Genomic DNA, 19,791 nt, shown 5'->3' on the forward strand with positions numbered 1-19,791 from the left:
TGTTGAACTTATCTGAAATCCAGTGTCCTCAAACAATGTTATCAGCCTCCTGTTTCTCCTCCATGAACTACAGAACACCACCCCCCATGTTAAAGTGGTTGTAACCCTTAAATAAAAATAATCCTGTTAAAAAACATGTTAAACCGCATAGTGCTGTGGTGTCATTTGTTCCTTTTTATGTTGTAATATACCTGGTTAATCCTGCCTGTTCCTGTGTCCACCTTAGTGTGCTGACCACGGTAATCATGGCTGCTAAACCATGATGCCGTGGTCAGGTTATGTGCCTCCGTCATTGTACTGTTCTCCTCTCTCCCCCTTCCTCTCTCGCTGTCAGCTCAGGAGTCTGTATAGTAAACCGTCTCCTCCCTGCCTCTTTCCTTCTGCTGCTACTTCGTCTGTAATAAGTAAGTCTTTCAATTCCTGCCAGCCCCTCTGCAATAACAAGATGTACAACACAGTGGGGTTGATTTACTAAAGGCAAATCCACTATAAGTGCACTTGGAAGTGCAGTCGCTGTAAATCTGAGGGGTAGATCTGAAATGAGGGGAAGCTCTGCTTATTTAATCATCCAATCATGTGCAAGCTAAAACTCTATTTTTTATTTTCCTTGCATGTCCACCTCGGATCTACAGCGACTGCACGTCCGAGTGCACTTCTAGTGCACTTGTAGTGCAAAGTGGATTTGCCTTTTAGTAAATAAACCCCAGTGTGTGTGTGTGTGTGTGTGTGTGTGTGTGTGTTTTTATTTATTTGGCGGCTAAATACCTTTGTTCACATTACTGATGTGCAGTCGTGTAACCTCCTGGCTGACGTCAGAAGTGAAACTCAGCCCCTCCCACTGTAGTCCATAGATCGGGGAAGGAGAGCAGCAGGCGGTCACGTGTCCGCACATCGGCGACATGAAAAAAGGTATTTAGCTGCCAATTTTTTTTTTAAACATATCTTGTTATTGCAGAGGGGCTGGCAGGAATTAGAATAGGTGAGTTAACAACCACTTTAAGAATATGAGAGGGGGAGGTGTTTGTAATCCGAATCAGAAAATTAGCCTAGGGTAAGAAATGTGTTACTGGCAGGATCACCAGTTGAATATGAAGGGAAAAAGCCTGAAAAAGGTAAACTATTGCATAATACCAACAATGTCTTTCTACTAGACATTTGTTTTGTTTTGTTTCGTTTCGTACGGAAAAAAAAATGTGTTTCATAATTCGTGTACGAAATTCAATTCGGATTCGTACGAAATACGAATTTTCGTTAGATTCGTAAGCTTTACGTTAAAATAACGAAAGTTCGTTGTGATGAATTTATCATTATGAGGGGCTCCCACCATCCCTGTGCTGTGCTGAGTTCCTGGGTTTTTAACCTTTAGTTTCGTTAACTTTTTGTAAAAATAACGAAAGTTCGTTATGATGTACATCAGGTCTGTACATCTGCTGTGTGTCCATTATGAGGGGTTTCCACCATCCCTGTGCTGAGTTCCCGGGTCTGAGTGTACACCCGCTGTGCCCATTATGAGGGGTTCCCACCATCCCTGTGCTGAGTTCCCGGGTCTGAGTGTACACCCGCTGTGCCCATTATGAGGGGTTCCCACCATCCCTGTGCTGAGTTCCCGGGTCTGAGTGTACACCCGCTGTGCCCATTATGAGGGGTTCCCACCATCCCTGTGCTGAGTTCCCGGGTCTGAGTGTACACCCGCTGTGCCCATTATGAGGGGTTTCCACCATCCCTGTGCTGTGCTGACTTCCTCTGATTGTTGAACAAAACACCAGTCACAATTCTGGCCATTTGGATCCGAAATTCCAAAATTCGTTAAAGAAATTTCATATTTCGTATAAAATTTGTAAGCATAGAAGTTCCCATAGGGTTCCCACCATCCCTGTGCTGAGTTCCCAGGTCTGTACACCTGCTGTGTCCATTATGAGGGGTTGCCACCATCCCTGTGCTGAGTTCCCGGGTCTGAGTGTACACCCGCTGTGCCCATTATGAGGGGTTCCCACCATCCCTGTGCTGATTTCCCGGGTCTGAGTGTACACCCGCTGTGCCCATTATGAGGGGTTCCCACCATCCCTGTGCTGACTTCCTGGGGTTTTAACTTTTAGGTTTGTTATCTTTTTGTAACAATTACAAATTTCATTATGAATTTGGATCCGAAGTTCGTAAACGAAATTTTGTATTTTGTACAGAAATCATTTGCATAAAAATTCGTATTTCGGATTCCTACGAATGTACGAATTTCAGGAATTTCGTACGAATTTTTGATTCATACAAAACGAATCGCACATGTCTATTTTCTACTCCACACTCCACACTGTTTTTCTGTGACACCCTTCATAATTCTGTGCCCGTCATTGTCATGCTGCATTGCTGATTCCCTTAAATAAAGAATTTATTAAAAAAAAGTAAACTAATGCAGCCACCACATCTAAGAACAATATATTACAGTTTTGTTCTTGGGTTTAGACTTTAAATAGCTCCTCGGAGTTATAGAAACTTCCTTCATTTTTTTAAATGATTTTATAATATTTTTATAAGCTTTAATTGCGCTGGTGATGAATGGCTTTTCTGATCGACATGGTGATTACATTGCTTTTCTAGAATGTTTACTTTGTGCATTTGAAGCCAATTTCAACAAAATTTTAGCAAACGTGAAATCTGTAAATTTGCTGCAAAATCAAGTTTGGAGAAATCGCCCGCTCATACCTACGAAAGACATTGCCATGAAAAGAAAGCATTGAAATTCCCCAAAAACACAGAAAACACTATATTTATCACTTCTGTATTATAAGTAGTAAGAAAGTTATAGCTAAATCATTATACCCATGGCTGAAATATGAATATGGCTATCGCTTTACTGGTAAAAAATACATGTGATAAAATACAAGGAATAAAATATGACAGAGGTATGATATATTGACCAAGGTATACCTCCAACCATTCACTGTTTATGTTTACAGACACCGGTTACCCCCCCCCCCCCCCCCTCCTTTGATACTACTTGTACGTTTGTTTCTCAGTATTCCTCAATTTATGTATCAATGCTATGTACGCTTGTTCTATTTTACTTTCAATACATTTTTCACGTAAAAAAAAAAAAAAAAAAAGATATTATATGATATAATATTATATATATATATATATATATACACACACCCTATTTCCCCAAAAATAAGACCTAGCGTGATTATCGGTGATGCCTGCAATATAAGCCCTACCCTCCAAATAATTGGAAAATCTTATTTTCAGGGTAGGACTTATTTGGGGGGTAGGGCTTATATTGCAGCCATTACCAACAATCACGCTAGGTCTTATTTTCGGGGAAACAGGGTATATATATATATATATATATATATATATATATATATATATATATATATATATATTGTTTAAAAAAATGTAAAAATTACAGGTTCAAAAATGAAAGTACACTGCTAGAGGAGGACGCATCTCTAATTTTATTAGATAAAGTTTTATGATAATTTATTCTGTTTCAATAAACTTTATTGAGCATATTAAAAAATGCACAGATATCAAACTTATATTCTGTTTCTGCCTACTGTATATATAGAACAAATTCCCAACATCAATAATCCAAACCGTAGAAGAAAAAGTAATACAACTTCAATTTCTACCGAGGTGGGCAAGGAAAAAGCCTCATACCAGGAAAATACAATGTTCAAGGTGGAAAGGTCCCCCAAAATTAGGAATAGCGTCATAAATTGCATATACAACCATGGGGGGGGGGGTCTCCCCATACAGGAGAGGTTAATGAGAATCCCAGCTGTGGTAGTATAAACAGTGGGATTGTGGTACTGGTGCAAAAGTAGTGTAGGAAGAAAGAAAGGACAGAGGGACAGAAAAGGGGAGAAATAGAAAAAAGGGGTTAGATAGGTTGGAAGTGGTCCAGTATTGATCCCTCTCCCCCTCACAGGACAATTCCTCAAATGGAAAATTTAACCACTTCAGCCCTGGAATGATTTACCCCCTTCCTGACCAGAGCACTTTTTATGCGATTCGGCACTGCGTCGCTTTAACTGACAATTGCGCGGTTGTGCGATGTTGTACCCAAACAAAATTGACGTCCTTTTTTTCCCACAAAACTGGAGTTAGTACTTACCGGTAACTCCTTTTCCGGTGGTCTTCCAGGACAGCCCTTGAGAGATGGAGCTCCTCCCATCGACACAGGAAACACATTGCCACAGTTCAAAAGGCGGTCCCTCAGGTCCCTGGTCAGTCATTCACCAAGAACCGAAGGATGGAACTGAAAAACATATAAACCATAACAGGTAATAACATTAGTACATCACTACAATCAAATAAAGGGTGGGATCGTGCTGTCCTGGAAGACCACCAGAAAAGGAGTTACCGGTAAGTACTAACTCCAGTTTTCCCAAGTGTTCTTCCAGGACAGCCCTTGAGAGGATCCCCAAGTACTTACCAGATTAGGGGGGGACCACGGCCTGGAGGACTTTCCTCCCAAAGGCCTGATCCTGACTAGACATTAAGTCCAGTCGGTAATGCCTTGTAAAGGTGGAAAAGCTTGACCATGTGGCTGCTTTACATACCTGCTCCGGGGTGGCACCAGCTCTTTCTGCCCAGGATGCAGACAACGCTCTTGTTGAGTGAGCTTTAACACCCTCAGGAGGATCTCTATTCAAGGCCTTATACCCCTCTGCTATAGCTAGCCTAATCCATCTAGCTATGGTTACTTTTGAAGCTTTCTGTCCCCTACGCTGTCCGGAGAAAAGGACAAAAAGGGAGTCTGAGATTCTGAATGGATTTGTTATTTTAAGATATTCTAGAATACACCTCCTCACATCCAATAAATGAAAACGTTCCTCTTTCTCATTTGCTGCATTTTGACAAAATGAAGGGAGGACAATATCTTGGGACCTATGGAAACTAGATGCTACCTTTGGTAAGAACCCAGGGTCTGTCTTTAGAATGACTCTGTCTTCTAGGATCTGTAGGAATGGTTCCCTGATGGAAAGTGCTTGGATTTCACTGACCCTACGGGCTGAAGTGATTGCCACCAGGAGAACTGTCTTAAAGGTAATAAGCCTTAGGGAGGCCTCTGAGATAGGCTCAAAGGGTGACCCCAAGAAAGCTTTTAGCACAACTGCTAAATCCCAGGATGGGACTTTTGTGATTCTGACTGGCTTGCGTCTAGCGACTGCCTTACAGAATCTAGCGACAAAAGGATTTTCCTGTAAGCGTTCATCTAGGTATACACTTAAGGCAGCTATCTGTACTTTAATAGTACTTAGGGTTAAACCCTTGTTTACACCTTCCTGTAAAAACTGTAGAATATTAGCCGTATTTATGTCCCGGCCATTCAGCCAGCTATTGAATTTTTTCCAGACTTTTTTGTAAATAGCTCTCGTGACTGGTTTGCGACTCTGTAGTAAGGTCGCAATTACCTCGTCTGACAGGCCCTTACTCCTTAAGATTTCCTCCTCAGTAACCACGCTGACAGCTTCAGTGTGGCGACCTGCGGATGGTAAAGAGGTCCCTGCGACAGGAGGTCCTGTCTGTAGGGAAGTCTTAGAGGCGGACAGTCTGTCAATTGTAGCAACGTTGTGAACCACGGTCTCCTGGGCCAAAAAGGTGCTACTAGAATCAAACAGGTTTTTTCCTTGAGGAATCTTGCTAGGACCCTCGGAATGAGATGAAGAGGGGGAAATGCATACGCCAGACTGAAAGTCCATGGAGTTTGCAAGGCATCTACCGCCAGGGGTTGATCTCCTGGGTTTAGCGAGAAAAAATTGGGAACCTTTGCATTTTTCTTGCTCGCAAAAAGGTCTACCTCTGGTTCTCCCCAGTGAGCTGTTATGAGATTGAATGCCTCTGGGTGTAAGGACCATTCTTGGTTCGAAATCCTCTGTCGACTCAAGAAGTCCGCCTTGTTGTTCAGCTCCCCTTTCAGGTGAACTGCAGAAATGGATTCCAGATTGGCTTCTGCCCACTGGAGAATGCGTCTGGCTACCAACATCAAACGAGGACTTCTGGTTCCTCCTTGTTTGTTTATGTATGCTACAGCCGTCGTATTGTCTGAACGGACTTGTAGATGGTGACCCTGTATTGCGGGGTGGAAAGCTAGAACAGCTCTCAGGATTGCTGTTAGTTCTTTCCAATTGGAAGAGAAACATTTCTCCTCCGGGGTCCACTTGTCCTGGACCCAGCTTGAGCCTAGGTGGGCTCCCCAGCCCCAACTGCTCGCATCCGTTGTTAGTGTTGAAGTGATAGGAAGGACCCAATGAACCCCTTTGTTTAGGTTCTCCCTGTCCTTCCACCACCAGAGGGAGCGTTTTACCCTTGAGGGGATCGATACCTCCTCCTCCAGATCTCTGCCTTTTAATTGTTCTAACAGAAAACCCTGAAGTTCTCTTTGATGGAACCTGGCCCATTGTACGGCTGGAATGGCTGCCGTCATAAGACCTAAGACCGACATTACTTCCCTCACCGTACACTTGGGGCTGCATTGAAGAAAAGATATTCTCTGCCACAGATTCAAAATCTTTTCTTCCGGCAGTATAATTTTCTGATCTACAGACTTGATCCAGTACCCCAGATACAGGATCTCCTGTGTTGGGGTTGTCTTGGATTTCTCCTGACTGACAATCCACCCTAATCGACTCAGACTGAGTTGAGTCAATTCTAGGTCCTGAGAAAGACGACTCTCTGAGTGGGCTGTTAGGAGCAGATCGTCTAGGTAGGGGATAATTGAGACTGATTGAAGCCTCAGAGGAACTAAAGCCTCTCCGAGAACCTTGGTAAAGATTCTCGGAGAGGATGATAGACCGAAGGGAAGTGCTCTGCACTGAAAGTGGTAAACCTTTGTGTCTATCTGCACTGCCATCCGAAGGAATTTCTGGCATTCCTCCCTTATTGGAATGTGCAGATAAGCATCCCTTAGGTCCAGGGTTGCCATAAATGTCTCTTTCTGCAGGAGATTCTTTATGGAATAAATGGACTCCATCCGAAATCTCTTGTAACGGATGGAGCGATTCAGTGGACGGAGGTTCATAATTAGTCTGAATCTCCCTGACGGTTTTCTTACCACAAAGATGTGCGAGTAAAAACCGTCCCCTTGTTCCTGAATAGGGACTGGTGTCAATACTTCTTGATCTACCATTTCCCCTATTAGTAAAGGTAAGGCCCTGGCCTTTTCTGAGTGACTTGGAAGCTTTGTCACCAGAAACTTGGAAGGAGGGTTGCTGTGAAATTCCAGCGCATGACCCCTTTTTATTATGTTTAAGACAAACTCGTTCGAGGTTGTCTCTTCCCATTGAGGAAGAAATTTGCTTAATCTTCCTCCCACAGGAACCCTGACGTCACTGGGGTTTGGGATCCTGATTGGGGCGGCTAAACAGTATGCCCCCTTTTCCTTTCCCTTTATGTCCCGACCAATGTTTTTTGGGGGTTGAACTCTTCTCTGATTTAGAGGGTTCCTTAAAGGGACGAAAAATTTTTCTTTGAAAATTTTTCTTTTTTGCAGGAAAGGTTTTCTTTTTGTCCGCCGTCCTTTCTAAGGCGGAGTCTAATTCAGGCCCGAAGACTAAGTCTCCTGTAAAAGGGACGCTGCACAGGCGGGTTTTAGACGCCGTGTCTCCCCCCCAGGTTTTCATCCATACTGACCTCCTTGCTGCCACTGAAAGTGCTGCAGATTTAGCCGTAAATTTAACGGAGTCCGTGGAGGCGTCAGAGATGAAACTGGTGGCCTTAAAAAGCATAGGGAAAGATTTCAAAAGCTCCCCCCTAGGAGTGCCTGCCTTTAAGTGTTCTTGTAGTTGCGATAACCAGAACTCCAGGTTTCTAGCTACACAGGAAGTGGCTAGAGCTGGTTTTAAGCCTGCCATAGAGGCATCCCAGGCCCTCTTTAAGACGATGTCTGTTCTCCTGTCCATGGGATCTTTCAGGTGGCCCATATCCTCAAAGGCCAGATCAGCCTGCTTTGAGATTTTGGACAGAGGGGCGTCTAGTTTTGGATTTTTATTCCAGACCGCCTCTGGGCTCTCATCAAAAGGGAACCTTCTCTTAAGGGATTTAGGAAAGAAAACCTTCTTGTCTGGTTCAGACCACTCCTTAAGGACAAGGTCAGAAAGCACCTTATGTATAGGAAAAACCCTTGCTTTCTTTTTCCCCAGAGCCTCATACATTTGATCATGTCTGGATAACTGAGTTTCTTCCTCCTCAATTTCCAGCGTATCATAGATAGCCCCCATTAGCTCATCTACTTCCTCGAGAGATAATCTATATTTTGAGGCTTTAGATGCTGCTTGATCCTCTTCCTGACCCGAGTCAGTGTCAGAGGATTCGGGGCTAATCAACGTGGGGCTAGGCTCCCTGACCATACGGGGCTCCCCTGAGCTGGGTGTTGTAAGGCATGGTGAGGATGAGATTATAGTTGTTTTACTCGTGGAGGCAGCTGCAGCTGATCCCACGTCAGTGATTAACTCCCGGAGGGACTTAAAGGTCGACGCCATTTCCTCTTTAAAGGAGCCCAAAAACTTTGCTAAAGGGGAATCTGCCTCAGATTTAAGCAAGCTTGCAATGCATTGCTTGCATAGGGCTTTGTTAGAGCCAGAGGACAACCTATTCCCACAATTAGGACACTTTTTGCGGCCTGTCTTGTCTTCCCTTGGCATCTCTTTAGCCTGAAAATAAGAAGACAAAGGATTTCTTAGCGTCAGCACCATGTCCCTCTTAGAATCACCACTAACAAACAACCTCACTGTGAGTAAACCGCCACCGTGGGGTACTACAGGGCCCAGCCTACAAACACCACCACTCCACCAGAGTAATAGCATGCCCAGCAGCCTACCTGGGTTTGGCTGGTGCCTGTCTCCGCCGGAGTATCCTGGGGAATAGCCTCCATGGTCCCCCTCTGACGCTCCGAATCCCGCCGCTAATCCGGTATAGCTGGACGCTGGTCGGGCTTTACAGGCACAGCGCTGGCTCTCCCTCTCCTCCTTGTACCCTTAGAGACCCGGAACCGGAAGTCTCGGCACGCAGTGATGACGCGGTTCCGCCGGAAGTGAACGCTCGGCGTCTCCGACCCCCTGCAACGAGGAGGGAAGATGGAAGGTTCCACTCACCACTCCTGGGGGAAACCGGCGTCATTCTGCCCCTGGCCACCTCGGCACTGGAAGGAGGAGGGTAACGGGTCTGCTCCGGTTCAGCTGGACGGTACCCGAGCCAAAGAAAAAAAGGTATGGACCCAAACTGCAGCCATAAACCAGGACCCGGTCCCTTAGGCTTGCAGGTTCTCAGGCAGCCCCTGAGAGGGGCCTCCAGGTTCCTGGCAACATGTTCCTCCGACGGAGGAAACACAAATGACTGACCAGGGACCTGAGGGACCGCCTTTTGAACTGTGGCAATGTGTTTCCTGTGTCGATGGGAGGAGCTCCATCTCTCAAGGGCTGTCCTGGAAGAACACTTGGGAAATAGAGCTTTCTTTTGGTGCTATTTGATCACCTCTGCGGTTTTTATTTTTTGCGCTATAAACAAAAAAAAGAGCGACAATTTTGAAAAAGAAACGCATTATTTTTTAGTTTTTGTTATAATAAATATCCCCAAAAAATATATCATTTTTTTTTTTTTACTCAATTTAGGCCAATATGCATAATATACATATTCTTCAACATATTTTTGGTGTGTCATGTATTCTTCAACATATTTTTGGTTAAAAAAAAATCACAATAAGTTTATTGATTGGTTTGCGCAAAAGTTATAGCGTCTACAAAATAGGGGATAGATTTATGGCATTTTTATTTCATTTTTTTTTTTTACTAGTAATGGCGGCGATCATCATGACTGCAACATTACGGCAGACACATCGGAAATTTTGACACATTTTTGGGACCACTGGCATTAATAGAGCGATCAATGCTATAAAATTGCATTGGTTACTGTAAAAATGTTACTAGCAGGGAAGGGGTTAACCACTAGGGGGCGGGGAGTGGTTAAGTGTGTCCTGGAGTGTGTTTCTAACTGTCTGGGGGATGGGCTAGCAGTGACACGACACTGATCGCTGCTCCCGATGACAGGGAGCAGATGATCTGTGTCCTGTCACTAGGCAGAACAGGGAGAGGCTGTGTTTACATCGGCATCTCGCTGTTCTTTAGCTCCGTGTCAGGATCCCGTGGGCACGGTCGCGGAGCTCGCGGCAGGCGCCCAAGCACTGTGGGAAATTCAAAGTAACGTACGGGTACGTTACTTTGCCCAGCAGCGCTATTCTGCCAACATATATATACAGTCGGCGGTCGGCAAGTGGTTAAAGTGTTACTGAACCCAGGACCCTGCATTCACTATATCTGGTCTCCCACAGTACGCGGAACATGGAAATACAATTATTTTAGTAAATATAAACTGCTAAATACTTTTTTCTCATTAGTAGTATATAGCAGTCTTGTGACTTCTATCAGTGTCCAGCCAAGCACTGGTTAAAGCTTGTAGGAGGAGTTTTCTGACTGTCCTAGGAGACTGCAAGAACCCTGACCCTCTGTCTGGACAGTGCTGATTGGCCCTGTGCTGATCACATGCACTCTTCCAAAACAAAAAACAAAACAAAAAAATCTCTAGCAATACATACCAAACTGAGTATGTGCAGCCTGACTCCACAAACTCTGTTATCGGGAAATCATTAGGAAGAAGTGGAGGATCAGAAAAGACAGGATCAAACAGCCTTTTTACACAATGCAGAGGATTAACCCCTTAGGTTCCACAGTGAGTATAACAATCATGCTTTACTGCATATACACGCTGATTTTACTGTTGTGGGTTAAGTAACACTGTAAGCTGGTTAAATTGAACACAACGCGTCGTTTTGTTTCCTTCCTAAATAGTTGGAAATCCAGGGGTTCATATCTTATTATCATTTACTCCTGAATTAATTCTACTTGTTCCATTTTTTTAAAAGTTTTATTTTTATTACTTTATTCTTTTCATCAGTTAACGCTTTTAAAATAAAAGTCATGGTAAAAATCTAGCAGCGTGATGAAGGCCTACTGACCGCAAGTCGTCATTTTATAGAGGGAGAACATTGGTTTCTTTTCAGATGAAACTGTATCATTGTGATCTGCCTCAGTGCCAGAAAAGATTTTAGTCCTGAGACATCCTCCTCTTGTATAATTTCACAATGAAAAAAAAAAAAGAAATGTTAATTGCTTCAGCGCGCTCCGATTTTTGGAACATGCTTTATTTTGCTGTATTTATAGCGCAGTACAGTCTGCAGCTTTACATTTCTCTTGGCTGACTGTCGACCTTTCAACTGCTTGAGTCAGGAAAGCCAGGTCCAGTGTTTTCATTTGATGCAGTCATGCTGGAACAGGGTGACTGACATATCCAGATTATTTTTGTGCCAGCATGATGCGGACAGTAAGCCATGCAGGGTGAGGGGGGGGGGGGGTAAAAAAAAAAGGCATACAGTAATGTGATGATGGCTAATGGGTTGGGAAGCGTGGAGTTAATGGTCAGGAGTGAATGGGGGATGAGGAGACAGAGGGAGGGAGGAGCAGAGGGAGAGAGAGAAGAGTATGGGGAGGCATGAAGTGAGAGAGAAGTACAGAAGTGAGGGAGGGAGGGACCTGTCCTACAGTCTAGGACTCAACCTAGAGACAGAATGAAGCTGACAGCCAAATAAATAGAAGCCACACAAGACTAAAGTGGACAGCACCCTGGCATAGGTGTGACATATAGGAGAGGGGGAGGGTCTGACACTTGTCAGCCAGGGACAGATCATTGCCAACTTCTATCCTGACAACATGCTCTTCCCAGTTCATTGAGGCTATGTCCTTTAACTAGAGGCTGTGCATTGCAGGAGAAGCACGTTTGGACAACCCTAAGGAGATAGATGCAGAGTAAAGGTGAATAGAGGTGGGTACACCCTGAGTGTATCCCTGTGTTCTGCTGAGATGCCCATGTTGCTCCTGCTCCTTCTTCTGCTCCTCAACTTTGTGGCACTGATGCCCGCCCAGGGGCCCCCAAGTTGTCATGAGGTGCGCGCGGCATTCCAGCTTCAGCAGGTTGGCAGAGGACGATTGGTGCCCGAGGTGCCAGTTGAAGGTAAGTGCAGCCATCGCTTACTTCTATTACTCTTGTATTGAGTTGTATTGTAACTTTATTGACTTCGGGCAATCTGTTGGCACTATATACATCCTGTATATTAAAAACAATTATAATCGTTTACTATCATTTGAGATGCTTAGTGCATATCATGCTTGTAGTGATCGTATTTAACACCCTACTAAAATATGTGCTAATGATTCCTGTTACCTTATGGGTTGAGGGTAACACTTTCATACAGATACTCCTTGTTTAACGACTTGCCTGTATAACGACCACTGGGACTTACAACCTGCTCTCCCCACCTGAATGACGCGCTGTACATCGTTGTATTTTAGTTTTTGTTCTGAACTTATGCAAATTAAAACAATGTTATTGATCTGGAGTTTTGTGTATAGACCTTTTTTTTTTCACAATACAGTAGAGTAGTTAAGAATGCTTCAATTATTCATTACTTGTGGCTCCTCGTTTTAACGACCAATTCGTTTAACGACCTGGTCATTGGAACGAAGTGAGGAGTATCTGTACCAGTGTTTCTCAACTCCAGTCCTCAAGGCGCCCCAACATAACAGGTTTTCAGGATTTCCCTCAGACGAAGCAGCTGTGGTAATTACTAAGGCAGTGATGCTGATCAAATCACCTGTGCAAAATAATGGAAATCCTGAAAACATGACCTGTTGTGGCGCCTTGAGGACGGGAGTTTAGAAACACTGATCTGTACTAATCCCAAAATCACAGCTAACGATGGTGCTGGACGGACTTTAATTAGGCCGTATTAAATGATAATCAGTCTGTTATATGCATTATAGTTCTACAAGATATTTTCTATTTCTGAAGACCTGCACTAATACACAGTGCATATAGACTGTCCATGTTGTGTATATAGATCTGTTATAATCAGCTGTCTTGTAATAAAGCAAACCTTCTTAATTGTCATAAACCGGCTTACTGAGTGGAATAAAGTGCAATATTCAAACCCGTTTCAGCCAATTTAACTTTTCATTTTTCACCTTTATTTAACAGAAAATGGTATCTGTTTTGCCCAATATATTCATTAAGATATTTACAGTTTGCACCTTCTTTATAGGACAAGGATTGCTGTACTCAGTGTTCAGTGTACTTACTGCGCTGTGTAGATATCTCCAGTAATAGGATTAATGTGGATTCTCAGTGAGCAGTTTATACATTCAGATTATGTGATGGGTGCAGTGCAAGCAGTACCCGTCAAGGGTTACGTTTGGCTACTATTATGCCAATGATCTTCCTGAAGGTAGCGGTATACTCTGCATTTGTGGTATGACGCACGGTGTCACACAGTCGCAGCATCATATTGTCAGTGTCACAGATTATCTCTTTTAGCATGGCCATAGACAGGTAGATATTTCACCCAGAATGATAGGCGGTATGGCATCTGCTGTCTCCACCCTGCCAGGACCTCCTATCTTGTACCACGCAGCTTGGATGAAGTGCACAAATGATTAACACTTTTCTTCCCATTCTATATGGAAGAAGGGAAGGATCAGAAATGGTTGCTCAGACAAGTTAGAACATCTCTATAATAATAAGTACTTCTGGTAGCCGGGCACGCCTATTACTGCTTCATGCAGCCCAATTCTCAATATCATCAATGCTACAATAAATCTGACACTTAAGAAAAGGGTCACGCTGCGGGTTACTTCACGTTTGGTGATAAGGATGCCTGGTGGTGCACTACATGGAAAGTACCCTCAGACTGCAGCTTGCAGGCGATTCGGGTGTATATTGTCAAATCACACTGTATAATTGCATACATTTGAAAAAAAAAATTTAATATCATGGACCTGATGTCATGAATTATCAGTGCAGTTATCATAAGGTGCACCAATGCCCTGAAACGCGGCAGTCAATGTATGCAGGCAAACATTTCCACACACTTTCCTAACATATGGAGATGCCCTACAACAGTGCTTCTCAACTCCTGTCCTCAGGACCCACTAATGCCCCATACACACGGTCAGAAATTCTGACGGAAAAAGTCTGATTGGATTATGTTGTCAGAAAATTCGATCGTGTGTTGGGCTCTATCGGACTTTTTCCGTCTGAATTTTCGACGGAAAAAGTTTGAGAGCTGGATATAAAATTTTTCGACAACAAAATTTACTCAGACTTTTTCCGATCGTGTGTAAAGAATTCTGGCACACAAAGTGCAACAAAAAAAATTTGGAGACGATTGGCTACTGCCCTCTACGTAGTCCCGTCCTACATTTTGTACTTCACCTCGTTCCGAACGATCGGATTTTCTGACAAGTTTGTGCGACCGTGTGTATGCAACACAAGTTTTGGCCAAAATCCATTGGAAAAAATCTGACAGATTTTGTAGTCGACCGTGTGTATGGGGCATTACAGGCCAGGTTTGCAAGATACATCACAGATGATATCATTTGTTGCTCAGTGATTGCAGTATTCTAGTCTGCATCTCCTCAAGGTAATACCTAAAATCTGGCCTGTTAGTGGGCCCTGAGGACAGGAGTTGAGAACCACTGTCCTACAGGCATAATACACGTGCACAAACAGACTGATTTTTCTTATGACACATTATCATTTCTGGCTGTCCTATTAGTGAAGTTAGCATATCTCTATCTTTCTGTGCTTGCATTAACCACTTGCCGACCGCCGCACGCCAATATACTTCAGTGCAATGGCAGCGGTGGGCAAATGAGCGTACCTGCACGTCCTCTTTAATTTGCAGGGCTAGTGGGTGCGCGTGTGCCCGCTGTTTTCTGCGTGACTGTGCCCACGGGTCCCGCGAACTTGATGTCCCCCGGTGTCCCGCGATTGTGACATGGAGTGGCAGAACGGGGAGATGCCTATGTAAACAAGGTATTTCCCTGTTCTGCCTAGCAACATGACAGGGATCTACTGCTCTCTGTCATCAGGAGTGGTGATCGCTGTCATGTTGTAGTGAGCCCACCACCCCCTCCCCACAGTTAGAATCACTCCCTAGGACACAATTAACCCCTTGATCGCCCCCTATTGTTTAACCCCTTCCCTGCCAGTGTCATTTACACAGCAATCAGTGCGTTTTTGTAGCACTGATCGCTGTATAAATGACAATAGGCCCAAAATAGTGTCAAAAGTGTCCGATGTGTCCGCCGCAATGTCGCAGTCATGATAAAAATGGCAGATCACCGTCATTACTAATAAAAAAAAATTTATACTAAAAATGGCATACTATTCCCTATTTTGTAGATGCTATAACTTTTGCGCAAACCAATCAATATACGCTTATTGCGATTTTATTTTTTTTATTTTATTTTTATTTTTATTTTTTACCAGAAATATGTTGAATACATATTGGCCTAAAGCAGGGGTCTCAAACTGGTGGCCCTCCAGCTGTTACAGAACTACAATTCCCATGAGGCATTGCAAGGCTGAGGGTTACAAGCATGACTCCCCATAGACAGAGGCATGATGGGACTTGAAGTTCCGCAACAGCTGGAGGGCCGCCAGAGACCCCTGGCCTAAAGTGAAGAAAAAATGTGTTTTTTTAATATTCTTGGGGGATATTTATTATAGCAAAATTAAAAAATATTGCTTTTTTTTTTTTTCAAAATTGTTAATATTTTTTGTTTATAGTGGCAAAAATAAAAACCGCAGAGGTGATCAAATACCATCAAAAGAAAGTTCCATTTGTGGGAAAAAAAGGATGTTGATTTTGTTTTGATGTAGTGCCGCACGGCCGCTCAATTGTCAGTTAAAGAGACGCAGTGCCGTATCAGAAAAAGTGCTCTGGTCAGGAAGGGGGTAAATCCTTCCGGCGGTGAAGTGGTTAAACCAAATCTAAACCCCAAAACAGGAACGCAAGGCTGGCCATAGATGGGCTGATTGTAAAACAGTCCCCCATCCACAAAAGCGAGGTGGATGGAAGAATCCTTCCCGCTGTATTTAATTCTGACAGCGCGGACTCCTCCGTTCAGAATACAACGATCAGTGTTTCAGTCATTGACTGAATGAAAGTTTTCCAACAGCCTTGTTTCATAGAAGTTGATCGTTAAGGCCCGTCCACACGATCAGACTTTTTGACAATAAACATGCAAATTAGCTGTTTTGGAGCAACATCCGACCGTATGTTTGCTCCATCGGACAAACTTTTTGACAACATAAGTCCGATAGAGCAGAGTTCGATCGTGTGTACACAAAACCATCGGATTTTGTACAAAGTACAAACACGCATACTCAGAAGCAGGTGCTGGAGTAATTGAACGTCCTCTTTTGAAGTGTCGTCTGTACGTTGAAACGTCACTACGTTCGTGTTTGTTGCCTAAAAAAGTCAGATCGTGTGTATGCAATACAAACTTACGGCCAACGCCCTTTGTACAAAAGTCCACAGGAAAGTTTGTACAAAGTTCGATCGTGTGTATGGGGCTTTAGATGGACTTCTGTAGATTGGGTACAACCATAGATGGATCAAGATGCATCCAGTCCTTGCTGAACCAGCCATATTTTGATCTATTAAAGAGGTTTTAAACCTCGGAAAATATAAAAATAAATAAAAACCCTGCAAGAAAAAGGCATAATGAGCATTGCATACTAGCTCATTATGAAATACCTTAGAACGATGCACTGAAGTTACTTCCGGGTTCACAGCTCCAGCACTGTGATTGGCTGGAGCCACAATGACGCCACTCCCACGCATGCACGAGTCCTGAAGTCCAGTCACAGCACGAGTCCTGAAGAAACGGCACCAGCGGAATTTTTTTCAGTGCAGTAGCGCATATATACGGAATATCTCCTAAACTGTGCAAGTTTAGGAGATAGTCACGGTACCTACAGGTAAGCCTTATTATAGGCTTACCTGTACGTAAAAGTGGTGTAACAGAGTTTACAACCACTTTACTATAATTTACAGTAACTTGAAAAAGTATTCATACCCCTTGAAATTTACCACATTTTGTCATGTTACAACCAAAAACGTAAATGTATTTTGTTGGGATTTTATGTGATAGACCAACACAAAGTGGCCCATCATTGTGAAGTGGAAGGAAAATGATAAATGGTTTTCAACATTTTTTACAAATAAATATGTGAAAAGTGTGGCATGCATTTGTATTCAGCCCCCCTGAGTCAGTACTTTGTAGAGTAGTCTATTTGGGGATGTCTATACCAGCTTTGCACATCTAGAGAGTTACATTTTTGCCCATTCTTCTTTGCAAAATAGCCCAAGCTCTGTCAGATTTGGTGGAGAGCGTCTGTGAACAGCAATTTTCAAGTCTTGCCACAGATTCTCAATTGGATTTAGGTCTGGACTTTGACTGGGTCATTCTAACACATGAATATGCTTTGATCTACGATGTATCCGGAAAGTATTCACAACGCTTCACTTTTTCCATATTTTGTTATGTTACAGCCTTACTCCAAAATGGATTAAATTCATTATTTTCTTCAACATTCTACAAACAATATCTCATAATGGCAACGTGAAAGAAGTTTGTTTGAAATTTTTGCAAATTTATTTGTAAAAAAACTTGGGAAAAACATTTATCATTTCCTTCTACATCACAATTATGTGCTGCTTTGTGTTGGTCCATCACATAAAATCCCCAAAAAATACATTGACATTTTTGGTTGTGACCTGACAAAATATGGAGAATTTCAAGGGGTATGAATACTTTTTCAAGGCACTGTATATTGTATTTTGCCAGTCTTGCTGTTGATCTTGCTAGAAATGCAATAACTTACTGTTTGCTGAAAAGAAAGCAAAGACTTTGTATTTTTATTATGGGAACTCATCAATTCATCACGTAATGGAGATAAACAAAGGCAAACAAATTTGAAGTCTAGGCTGTGTGACAGGCATGGCTGTCCCCATAGATACAATAGAGAAATGAGTGTAGCCACCAAAGGACATGAAGTGTGTTGTTCACATGGGAAAATACTGATGACTTTCTGGTTTAGCCTAGAGACTGTATATATATTATATTAAATACTCAGTGTACTTTTTATGTATCACTTGTAGCCCTAAGGAAGGGTTACCCTTTGAACCCCCAAAACACTGTTTTTTATTAGGAGGATTTCAAGTACATTTTTTTCCTGGACTTTACATGAAGTCCAGCATTTTCCATCCTGCATATCTAGATTTATTCCCAACCACTACTGTTTCTCATAGCTGCCCAAAGTCACTGAAATATATTCCCTTCACATGCTATCCAAAGCTAAAACATTTTTTTAAATGTCTGCACATTTTTATTTCTTCATTATTACCTGTTGATCCTGCCAGTAAGGAATTTCCTTTTGTCACTGGATAACAATGTTTCAGTGTGTGCCTACTGTAAGTAGCAGCATTGCTGTACCATTGGACTACCAGCCAACGTGGAGACCAAAAGTGGAAGTTACAAGGGCACTGGATTTCTGGCAGGATCCATGGGTAATTTCTGCATTGCAGAAAAGTCACTTAAAAAAGAAAAGGAAGGCAGCTACCACATCTAAGGACTGGTACACAACAGTATATTACATTTATTGTTCTTGGATTTAGATATGCTTCAGGGTTCAACTTTCATCCAAGTAGGGGTACAGAGCTAGATTTCACTAGTGGTGGCTGGCGCTCCATTTTTTTTTTTTTTTGGGGGGGAGGGCCGCAAACAAACCCTCCTGCCAGGTCTGCATTTACCCCATCCAGGTCACAGCAACCCCGGCTTCTCCTCCCGTCTAATCCGATCTTAAGATCCACCTCCTGTCCTGATTGGCTGGGAGGAGAAGCCATAAGACAATAGTGACTATTGATTCGCTAATGTCACAAGTGGGTGGGTTCAGATGCAGTGCTCTGTGCCCCGAGGCCAACCTTTTTGAGGCCAATTAAAGGCTCAGGCTCTAATCATGTACTTAAAAAAAAAAACTCATAGAAACCTATGAGTTTGGTACCTGCATGGAGATTAGGGGGAGCGGAGCCCCCGTGCTCCTTATGTATCGGATTTCATTATGCAGAGATTTGTGTTAAAATTGAAGTTGATTGGAATAATTTTCCACTCAATTTCGAAGTGTTTTCAAATTCAAATAATTTTCTAATTCGAATACTTTTCGATTTGTTTTCCAAAGACAATAGAATAGGAAAGAATATTACAGAAAATAAAATAAAATAAAAGTGTAAAACAGAATAAAATTGAATGGAAAATAAAAGAACAGAATTCTATTCTACTCATTTCTATTCAAATTTCGGAAGATGGTTATATTCTTTCTATACTATTCTGATATTTTATATTCTATTCTAATCTATTCTTTTTTTATTCTATTCAAATTTGAATAGATTGTATTTGAATTTTGGGAAACGGTTATATTCTTTCTATTTTATTCTATTGTTTTTTTGAATTTCTATTCTGATTTAGTCTTATATATTCAAATTCAAATGTATTCTATTTGAAATTCATATTTCAAAAGATGGTTATATTCTTTCTATTTTATTATATTCTTTTTTTATTCTATTCTATTTGTTTTCTATTCTGTTCTTTTATTTTCTATTCTATTTTGTTCTGTTTTACTGTAGTATATTGTATTCTTTTATTTTCTGTTATATTCTTTTCTATTCTATTTTTTTTCTATTATATTCCTTTATTTTCTATTTTATTTTATTCACTTTGGAAATTTTAAAACAAATCGGAAAACGATTTGAATGTGGAAACTATTTGAATTAAAAAATGATGTAAACAAGTTAGATCACCATTCTGACAGGAGGGAATGCATGGATCTTGTGTTGCTGCA

The 19,791-nt window shown here is 42.3% G+C and overlaps 1 protein-coding gene across 2 annotated transcripts in view; it reads left to right on the top strand.

Moving 5' to 3' along the window:
• Window positions 1-11,537: 11,537 nt before the first annotated feature.
• Window positions 11,538-19,791, top strand: part of LOC143988643 (glypican-5-like) — a 376,474-nt gene continuing 368,220 nt past the window's right edge. The window contains exon 1 of one of the 2 annotated variants that reach the window (XM_077488351.1): window positions 11,538-12,060. In XM_077488351.1, the coding sequence (XP_077344477.1) occupies window positions 11,910-12,060 (151 nt within the window). In that variant the 5' untranslated portion in view covers window positions 11,538-11,909. The remainder of the gene's footprint in view (window positions 12,061-19,791) is intronic. The other variant, XM_077488353.1, reaches the window with a different exon arrangement.

This window comes from Lithobates pipiens, unplaced genomic scaffold, assembly GCF_037356315.1.
Source record: "Lithobates pipiens isolate NorthernLeopardFrog02 unplaced genomic scaffold, aLitPip1_a1.2 Scaffold_18, whole genome shotgun sequence".
NCBI classification, from domain to species: Eukaryota; Metazoa; Chordata; class Amphibia; order Anura; family Ranidae; genus Lithobates; species Lithobates pipiens.